The sequence below is a fragment of the Salmo salar genome, chromosome ssa22, assembly GCF_905237065.1.
Source record: "Salmo salar chromosome ssa22, Ssal_v3.1, whole genome shotgun sequence".
NCBI lineage: Eukaryota > Metazoa > Chordata > Actinopteri > Salmoniformes > Salmonidae > Salmo > Salmo salar.
Window position 1 is genome coordinate 62422586 of NC_059463.1, and position 10809 is coordinate 62433394.

The window sequence follows — 10809 nt, forward strand, 5'->3', positions numbered from 1 at the left end:
ACACCATTCTCCACGCACTGTAAATAACACCATTCTCCACGCACTGTAAATAACACCATTCTCCACGCACTGTAAATAACACCATTCTCCATGCACTGTAAATAACACCATTCTCCATGCACTGTAAATAACACCATTCTCCACGCACTGTAAATAACACCATTCTCCATGCACTGTAAATAACACCATTCTCCACGCACTGTAAATAACACCATTCTCCATGCACTGTAAATAACACCATTCTCCATGCACTGTAAATAACACCATTCTCCATGCACTGTAAATAACACCATTCTCCATGCACTGTAAATAGCACCATTCTCCATGCACTGTAAATAACACCATTCTCCACGCACTGTAAATAACACCATTCTCCATGCACTGTAAATAACACCATTCTCCACGCACTGTAAATAACACCATTCTTCATGCACTGTAAATAGCACCATTCTCCATGCACTGTAAATAACACCATTCTCCACGCACTGTAATTTACAACTTGATAACATTTATTGATAAGAGCTAGGTAAATTAGTAATCTGTTTGGAGAAGGGAATTGTAAATATAAATGACAAATATTTTAGATCGATTGTACCTTATAAATCCCGGTCGACAATAATTCAATAGTGGATCATGTTATGCTAAATCGTATTACAACTTGTGCAATAATTTGGTACATGTGGCCTATTTGAATCGTTATGGTACAGCAGACCATATGCAGCAGTTAAAACCTGGAGCACGGTTCCCAAAGACTTCACTATTGGCATCACAGTTCCATGACCAGTGAGGATTATCAGGGTAGATGTAACAGGACTACTGGTCAACCCCTATTGAAGACTTATCTCACCTTCCAATATTTCATGGATTGAACTTTTAAATATGTCAACTTTTAGGATGAATCAAACCGTGGTATTTTTTGATTCATCAATATATTGCATTAAGGATCGAATATGCATGTATTTACATGACTTTCTGTCATTGATCCCTAATATCCTGAACCATTCTCTCCATATATTCTAGTGAGTCTGTAGAGAAAACTCAAAGTAAAGGAACAACAAATTTAAAGGGATGGATTTTCATAAATTTAAAGGGATGGATTTTCATAAATTTAAAGGGATGGATTTTCATAAATGTCCTGAAAACCCCATTGAATGAAAATTCCACAAGAAAATATATAGGCCAGCAAGTGGCAGGGTTTTCAGCGGTTGAATTAAATGTATTCTGTGTGAGCAAGAGAACCACGCAAGAGAACTACGCCTGCAAAGCCAATTACACACCTTCATAAGGTATGTCTGAATACCAACTACTGAGAAATGGGTAGGAAAGGCATACATTTCCTAAGTCTGAATCGGGCCCATTTGGGAATACGAGAGAGAGAGAGGATACTATTCGGTTGTAGGGAAAAGATACAAATGTTGTAGAGCGTTCACGCATACCCTGCACTGTTCCCATTTAAACGTGTGTTGGTAACACCATTGTTGAAAGAGAATTACAATTCACTCCGAATCTAACGGCCAACATTTAGTTGAGATGTAATTTAACCAGAAGGATTATTTGTTTCCTTAATTAAACAGGTGTGATTAGATAGTTATGTCTGCGATATTTGCAACAGGACAGTATCATTTGCATTTGGAGTGGCGGCACTAATTGTTAGACTATTGGGATTTGCCTTTAGTCCTACTGTCGCGGTTCCCGAGTCTTCACATTGAAGAAGCGAGCAGCTGACTCTTGATGTAATGGCGTTAGACTATACCTGTGTCAAATTACCGTAAAGTAATATTATTGAACGTTCCTCTTTCGTTTTGGTCGTCATATTTCGTTGTCGTTCAACTCAACCCAGAGCTCCATATCATGCAGAATTGTGCGTAATTTAAGGACTAACTACCAAGAAATTGTAGCACTGATAAAATGTCACAAGTAAACGATTTACATCACAGCGCTGGAATAGAAACTATACGTGTAGGTGAATGGAAATGCTTTGGATGTAAAATGACCTCCCAGCTGCCAACAACATCAACATTCTCATGTGATTGCAGGAAATAGCAAATTTGGTCTAATTTCCTTTCCAATATAAAAATTAAAAAAATAAAAGAACGATTAAGTGTAAGTGAAAAAATATTTAATTACATCCAACAATGTCCTTATAATAAAAAACATAGCCTAATAAAACATGTAAATATGCAAAACAAAGGCAAAGAACAGAAGAAGTATGTGTAAAGTGGGTCATTTGAATGGAGGCAATGAAAGAGTGCACCTACTGCTCGCTGCGCGTCCCTCCCTCCCTCCGCTACCGCTCCATAACGGCTAGCTCGGCGTGACGCGGATGGAAGCATAGGTATTTACAACACATTGATTACGAAAGAAGATGTGACAATAGCATACAAAAAAATAAAAATAGTAACCTCGTCCCAAGGAGGAAGTGTCTGGAGAACGATACTAGTAATAAAAAATAGAGTTCCGCCTCTCCTACGGGAGGCCAACATCATCAGTCTCTCTATGTAAGTGCCAAAAAAATATCGAAGTCAAGAGCAAGGCACTTCGATTCAACCGTCGACCACCATTACGCATCCCAGAGGCCGTATGAAACGTCTGGTGAACGTCTTCAGAGAGTTGTCAGTTAGTCGAAGCACCAACGTTATTATTCCTCTTGGTTAGTGTCTGAATGTGACGAGGTGGAACCGTCCGACTGACGGTCGACGTCTCGAGTCCTCTCCTGCTCCGAAAGCTGGTCGCTCGACGGGATGGAATTCTTCTTGGGACGGCCTTTTGGTTTGGTCGGAGACTCCAATCCTCCTCCTTGTAGGACCTGAACAGTAGAAACAATTCACGTTTTAAAACGAACCCCCCAAAAAAATAATCTACAATTAAACTGTTTAGGCCTAACATTAATAAAACCAAGTTAATGGACAACTAATATCATTATTTATCAAAATCACTCGCCTCCTTGTCATATTACATTTACATTTTAGTCATTTAGCAGACGCTCTTATCCAGAGCGACTTACAGTAGTGAATGCATACGTTTCATTTTCATTGTTCATTATAGGAAATAAGAACTTACTATTTTCTTCCATTTCATTCGTCTGTTCTGGTACCAGGTTTTAACTTGTAGTTGACTCAGGTCCAGAGACTCAGCCAGATCTATTCTGTATGGGGACAAAGTGGCGAATAAAGAGATTTTCTTTCATTTCAATCCAATTTCACATCTTGCACTAAAAAGCATTTGAGTCAATATCTAACATGTTCATAAGAGAGATATTACATTGGTGTCAATATCTTGCATTCGTGTCATCAGTATTATAGAGAGATATGACTGATTGTAGGTCTATGTTATTGTGTAGTTTTGATCGGACTAATTAGCGAGTCACTTTTACCCACATCAATAATAGCCCCCCTGGGGATAAATACGGTTAAATTTGAATGGTTTAATTTATTTAAATACCTGTCTGGTGTTGAAAGGTACTTCTGTTTCTCAAATCTTTTCTCCAAGCCCATTAGCTGTAGCTCGGTGAAGACCGTCCTGCTCCGCCGGCCTTTCTTGGTCTTGCCGTTGCCGTTTCCGCCGTGCTCCAGTTTGCTCCGGAGGTGGAGGTCCAACGGGAGGTGGTGGGAAGCTGAGCCGCCGTGGAGTCCCGGAGCCCCGGATAGGAGAGCGGAGCTTAACGGTGATCCCAGTGAGCAGGAGAGTGGCGACATCGGGAACTTCAAGATACCCGATTGGTCTGCCTTCAAAACTGTAAATCAAACAATTTCACGTATAAATGGGATTATCCCCCATTAAACTCCTACACGAAAATAATACATTTAACATCGCCTGTAGGGTACACACTTAGCTATTTTCTTAATTGGTTCTACGTGATGATAACATGTTTTCTAGTAAAATATAGGTTAAAAATAAATACAGTAACATTTTATTCTATAATTATAAGAACAATTATTATTTTATGAGTTATTATGATAGTATTTAAGTAGTAGTATAATAGTAGTAGTAGTATAATAGTAGTAGTATAATAGTAGTAGTAGTAGTAGTACATATGTATTATCGTTTTTTTTTATTAGGTCTATTAGACGAGACATAAGCCTACTACAAATAATAATTATTTAATTGTTGAATGTAATTGTAATTATTTGATTATTATCATGCTTATAATAGTTTATTATAGTGGAATTAATACTAATGAAATGCTAAATTCAGTCAATGTCAGGAAATGTAGAAATGTAATAACTTGGTTAAAAATATTGATAAGAAAACGTATTATGCATATACTTCATGACATGTTTGAATATATCTCCCCCCCCCCACCACCAATACAATTTCCCTGAGACAAATTCATATGGCCCATGACTGCTGATGTGCAAAACATAGTGGTATTCGATAAAACAAGGCCTCGTTTTACAAATCGTATGGCCAATCAATGTAAACAGCTTTAACAAAAGGATAATACTATGGTAATTGTACATAGACATGAGTCCAATACTCTGTAGACATCTGGCTACGTGAAGAATAAGATAGACTACAGTTTATATGACAATATATAGAAACCTTGTTAAAAGTCCAATGGAATTGAAATCTTGTTTTTCCCCCTAAAACAGTATGTTGAATATTGAATTATGGCACGCACTGCAACGCACTTTTGTCGAGGACTTATTTTGTGAAGAGTCAAAGGAACCCGTTGGTCGGCTTGGGTTGGTATTGCCTGGCTTTCTAAAAAATATATATATATATATTTTTTTAAATAATCTTGATTGTGCACTTTGTATAAGAAAATAATACCAAGGAAACGAATGTAAATCATATGCAAATATGTATTAAATCAATGTTTTACGCTCGCCATTTAGGACAATTAAGTTTCTGACAGAACGAGTTGTTTTGAGTTGAAAACCATAAAGCAGTCTCCCAAGAGAAGACTAACAAAAAAAAAACGAATATAAAATAACAATATAATAATTAGAGTCATGTTGAATACAAAGTTAAAGTTAGGCTACATCTCCCTGTTAAAACAAGCTAGTACCAAAAGCATCGCAGTTTACCCAGGTGGTTGTGGTATGGCCGAGCCGAGAGCAGAGCTTGTACTCCGAACTTGAGCAGCTCCCCTGCCGGGGTAGACACCTTGTGGTCCGGGTGATCGGTGAGAATCTCTTCGATCATAAAGCTCCGGTAGCGGTGTGAGTGGGAGCGGTGGTCGGGGTGAACCTCCGGGGGGTAATAGTGAGCCCCCAAGTCCAAGGGATGCTGCATGATTCAGTTCAACACGAGGGAAAGACGGAGCGTAATAAAAGACTTCACTGTTTCTTCCTCCTTTGGGTTTAGTCTCTCTCTCTCTCTCTCTCTCTCTCTCTCTCTCTCTCTCTCTCTCTCTCTCTCTACGGTAGAGACAGAGACATTAACAATACGTCCTTCCTTAATCTAGAACACGGGGAGAGAAGAAGACACTCTGATGAAGGAAGTTAATAACTAACATCCTGAAGTGGATACTGAAATAAAAAAAAAACAGTCAGTCCTGTGCTGTTGTTGAATCCGAGTTGCTTCCTCTTCTTGTAATCGTCTTAAATGTAAACTTCTCCAACTTTTTCTTTGCTGCTGAATCCCAATTTTGCTTTCGAATTCAGTATGGAACCAAACGTCCAAGACGTTTCATCAACACGTTTTAATTTCCGGCCAATATCGAGTAGCCTAATGAAGCGTACCCCTGTTTTTCCAACGCTAGACGAGCATCACCGTGTTTATGGATTGAGGAACGATATGCTGTTGAAGGTTTATAAGAGTACGCTCTCTATGCCCCTCCTCTCTTCAGACCAGCCAGTCTCTCAGACCCAGAGGAAGGAAACATCTATTAACATGAATTTGCATGCTAAAATAATTCTTTAAACAAATTACGAAATTTGTTTAGGCCAAATTAGCCTACCTCCCTACTCTGAGGAAGAAAGAGAGAGATAGATAGAGATAGATAGAGGGATTTATTGTGCACAATGTTGAAGGAAAGGAATGCTCGTCCATTTGAAGGGCCCATGGCGTATATACGTCGTTGAAATGCATTTACAATGAATGTTACAATTTTTTGTTGTTGTTGTAGAAAGTAAACATTTTGATCAAATATATTTGGGGAACTATTTATAGACATGCAATTCAGTCACGCACCCAAATACATCCACAAATCAGGTCATGACAAATTGTGTAGCAATATGCACTGATGGCCAGAGGAGCATCAATCTCTTTGTTTGCTTCAATAAGATGAATCCCTCACTCTACCTCATTGAATCCCTCACCTCTACCTCACTGTACCACTACCTCACTCTACCACTCCCTCACTGTACCACTACCTCACTCTACCACTCCCTCACTGTACCACTACCTCACTCTACCAGTCCCTCACTGTACCACTACCTCACTCTAGCACTCCCTCACTCTACCACTCCCTCACTCTACCACTACCTCACTCTACCAGTCCCTCACTCTACCACTACCTCACTCTAGCACTCCCTCACTCTACCACTACCTCACTGAACCCCTCACCTCTACCTCACTGTACCACTACCTCACTCTAGCACTCCCTTACTCTACCACTACCTCACTGAATCCCTCACCTCTACCTCACTGTACCACTACCTCACTCTACCACTCCCTCACTGTACCACTACCTCACTCTACCACTCCCTCACTGTACCACTCCCTCACTCTACTACTCCCTCACTCTACCACTACCTCACTGAATCCCTCACCTCTACCTCACTGAATCCCTCACCTCTACCTCACTGTATCACTACCTCACTCTACCACTCCCTCACTGTACCACTACCTCACTCTACCACTCCCTCACTCTACCACTCCCTCACTCTACCACTACCTCACTCTACCACTCCCTCACTCTACCACTACCTCACTCTACCACAACCTCACTCTACCACTCCCTCACTCTACCACTACCTCACTCTACCACTACCTCACTCTACCACTCCCTCTCTGTACCACTACCTCACTCTAACACTACCTCACTGTACCACTAGCTCACTGTACCACTACCTCACTGTACCACTCCCTCACTCTACCACTACCTCACTCTACCACTCCCTCACTCTACCACTCCCTCACACTACCACTCCCTCACTCTACCACTACCTCACTCTACCACTACCTCACTCTACCACTCCCTCACTCTACCACTATCTCACTCTACCACTATCTCACTTTACCACTCCCTCACTCTACCACTACCTCACTGTACCACTCCCTCCCTGTACCACTACCTCACTCTACCACTACCTCACTGTACCACTACCTCACTCTAACACTACTTCACCCTACCACTACCTCACTCTACCACTCCCTCACTGTAACACTACCTCACTCTACCACTACATACATACATACATACATACATCCATACATATATACATACATACATACATACATGCATGTACTGTATTTACAGTGAGCTACAAAAGTATTGTGACTGTGACCCATTTGTTGTTGTTTTGGCTCTGTTCTCCAGCACTTTGGATTTGAGTATGAGGTTAAAGTGTTTTCATCCATATCGGGTGAACCGTTTAGAAATTACAGCACTTTTTGTACATAATCCCCCCATTTTATGGGACCAAAACTATTCGGATAATATCACTTATGTGTGTATTAAAGTAGTCAGAAGGCTGTATTTGGTGCCATGTTCATAGCAGGCAACGACTACATGAAGCCTGTGACTCTAGAAACCTGTTGGATGCATTTGCTGTTTGTTTTGGTTGTGTTTCAGATTATTTTGTGCCCAATAGAAATTCATGATAAATAATGTATTGTGGTCATTTTGGAGTCACTTTTATGGTAAATAAGAATCGAATATATTTCTAAACTTTTCTACATTAATGTGGATGCTACCATGATTACGTATAATCCTGAATAAATCTTGAATAATGATGAGTGAGAAAGTTACAGATGCACAAATATCATAGACCCAAGGATATGCTAACCTCGCACCAATACAAATACTGGGGGGTTAGCATGTCTTGGGGATATGATATTTGTGCATCTGTAACTTTCTCACTCGTTATTATTCATGATTCATCCAAGGGTTATCCGTAATCATGGTAGCATCCTCTAAACGTAATCGACGTAATCCCCAAAAGTTATTATCTATGACGAGGGCTATAAACAGTAGCTGGTAATGCTGCATACTCCATGAAAGGTTCAAATCTCACCTTTCTGGTGAAAATAGTTACACATTGCTGAGTTGTAGTCACTTCTGACGACACAAGCTCAAGTACGCAGTACAAATACGATACAAGAGTGATTTATAAGATGGAAAACAAAACAAACCTTTATGAATAAGGCTTGAAATGACTGATATGCTTTTCTAAATAGAGCATCATGAAATTATAAAACGACTAAGTATAAGATTTCACCGTCCTTATAACTGAAAAATACATATGAGAAAATGTGATCAAAACGTCTACCTCCATTGCTGTGAACGTCTCACAGAGCTCTAGCTTGGCTTTCGGAAGTCGTTAGGAACTCGCCTGTCTATGAGAAACAGAAATTGATTGTTTAAAATCTATGAATTATTTTAGATGAATGGCTATAAATCGATCTCTGAATGTGCTACTGTGATGAAACCACTCTTTGTTGCTGAGCTACGGTTTAACGATAGTAGGCATGTGCATTGGTCAGTGGCGGTGATTTACGGTGCATTCCGGAAGTATTCAGACCTCTTTACTTTTTACACATTTTGTAACGTTACAGCCTTATTCTAAAATTGATTAAATTGTCCCCCCCCCCCCTCATCAATCTACACACAATACCCCATAATGATGAAGCACAAACAGATTTTTAGAAATGTTTGCAAATGTATATAAAAATTGTTTTTACTGAAATATCACATTTCTTGGGTATGACGCTACAAGCTTGGTACACCTGTATTTGGGGAGTTTCTCCCATTCTTCTCTGCAGATCCTCTCAAGCTCTGTCAGGTTGGATGGGGAGCGTTGCTGCACAGGTATTTTCAGGTCTCTCCAGAGATGTTCGATCGGGCCACTCAAGGACATTCAGAGACTTGTCCCGAAGCCACTCCTGCGTTGTCTTGGCTGTGTGCTTAGGGTCGTTGTCCTTTATCAATACACCCAGTCACGACAAAGATACAGGCGTCCTTCTTAACTCAGTTGGAAAGGAAGCTAATGGTGACTTTAAAACAGTTACAGAGTTTAATGGCTCTTATTGGAGAAAACTGAAGATGGATCAAAACATTGTAGTTACTCCACAATACTAACCTAATTGACAGAGTGAAAAGAAGGTAGCCTGTACAGAATAAAAGTATTCCAATACATGTATACTGTTTGCAACACATAAAAAATGTGGCAAAGCAATTCACTTATTGTCCTGAATAGAAAGTGTTATCTAATACAACAAATTACCGAGTAGCATTCACCATATTTTCAAGCATAGTGGTGGCTGCATCATGTTATGGGTATGCTTGTATTCGTTAAGGACAAGGGAGTTTTTCAGGATAAAAAAATACATGGGATGGAGCTAAGCACAGGCAAAATCCCAGAGGAAAACCAGGTTCAGTCTGCTTTACACCAGACACTGGGAGATTAACTCACCTTTAAGCAGCACAATACCTTAAAACATTAAGCCAAATCTACACTGGAGTTGTTTACCAAGAAGACAGTGAATGTTTCTGAGTGGCTGAGTTACAGATTTGACTTAAATCTACTTCAAAATCTATGGCAAGACTGTAAAATGGTTGCCTAGCAATGATCAACAACCAATTTGACAGAGCTTGAAGAATTTTGAAAAGAATAATGAGCAAATGTTGCACAATCGAGGTGTGGAATGTTCTGAGAGACTTACCCATGAAGACTCACAGCTCTTAGAGACTTACCCAGAAAGACTCACAGCTCTTAGAGACTTACCCAGAAAGACTCACAGCTCTTAGAGACTTACCCAGAAAGACTCACAGCTCTTAGAGACTTACCCAGGAAGACTCACAGCTCTTAGAGACTTACCCAGAAAGACTCAAAGCTCTTAGAGACTTACCCAGAAAGACTCACAGCTCTTAGAGACTTACCCAGAAAGACTCTCAGCTGTAATCGCTGCCAAAGGTGCTTCTACAAAGTATTGACTCAGGGGTGTGAACAATTATGTAAATGTGATATTTCTGTATTTCCATTTTTAATAAACTTGTAAACATTTTTTAAAACATGTTTTCACATAGTCATTTTGGGGTATTATGTGTAGATAGGTGAGAAAATATATATATAATTTAATCAATTTTGAATTCAGACTGTAAGAACAAAATCAAGGGGTATGAAAATCTCGACAATAGCCTTTGTTATTGCTATTTTATTGTCTTACTATGTCCTTTTTTTATTAGCAAAGTTCTTACTTTTTAATTCTGCGTTGTTGGGAAAGGACTAGTAAGTAAGCATTTCACTGCATTCCAAGTCTACACCTGTTGTATTCAGCATTTCACTGCATTGCAAGTCTACACCTGTTGTATTCAGCATTTCACTGCATTCCAAGTCTACACCTGTTGTATTCAGCATTTCACTGCATTCCAAGTCTACACCTGTTGTATTCAGCATTTCACTGCATTGCAAGTCTACACCTGTTGTATTCAGCATTTCACTGCATTCCAAGTCTACACCTGTTGTATTCAGCATTTCACTGCATTCCAAGTCTACACCTGTTGTATTCAGCATTTCACTGCATTCCAAGTCTACACCTGTTGTATTCAGCATTTCACTGCATTCCAAGTCTACACCTGTTGTATTCAGCATTTCACTGCATTCCAAGTCTACACCTGTTGTATTCAGCATTTCACTG

The 10809-nt window shown here is 39.7% G+C and overlaps 1 protein-coding gene across 1 annotated transcript; it reads right to left on the reverse strand.

The window, feature by feature from the left end:
- Positions 1 to 2102: 2102 nt before the first annotated feature.
- On the reverse strand, positions 2103 to 5719 carry barx1 (BARX homeobox 1). Its single transcript, XM_014168456.2, has 4 exons — positions 5031 to 5719; positions 3442 to 3733; positions 3061 to 3145; positions 2103 to 2806 (listed from the first exon to the last, which is right to left on the reverse strand). The coding sequence occupies exons 1-4, from the start codon at positions 5236 to 5238 to the stop codon at positions 2639 to 2641; spliced, it is 753 nt and encodes a 250-aa protein (XP_014023931.2). The 5' UTR covers positions 5239 to 5719; the 3' UTR covers positions 2103 to 2638.
- Positions 5720 to 10809: the final 5090 nt, after the last annotated feature.

What these genes read in the sequence shown, in the direction of transcription:
- barx1 (XM_014168456.2), bottom strand. Translation starts at nt 5,238, where the DNA reads ATGCAGCATCCCTTGGACTTGGGGGCTCACTATTACCCCCCGGAGGTT. An exon ending in TACCTTTCAACACCAGACAG is followed by an intron (nt 3,146 to 3,441) that starts GTATTTAAATAA and finishes GTCCCCATACAG; the next exon opens with AATAGATCTGGCTGAGTCTC. An exon ending in GAATGAAATGGAAGAAAATA is followed by an intron (nt 2,807 to 3,060) that starts GTAAGTTCTTAT and finishes TCTACTGTTCAG; the next exon opens with GTCCTACAAGGAGGAGGATT.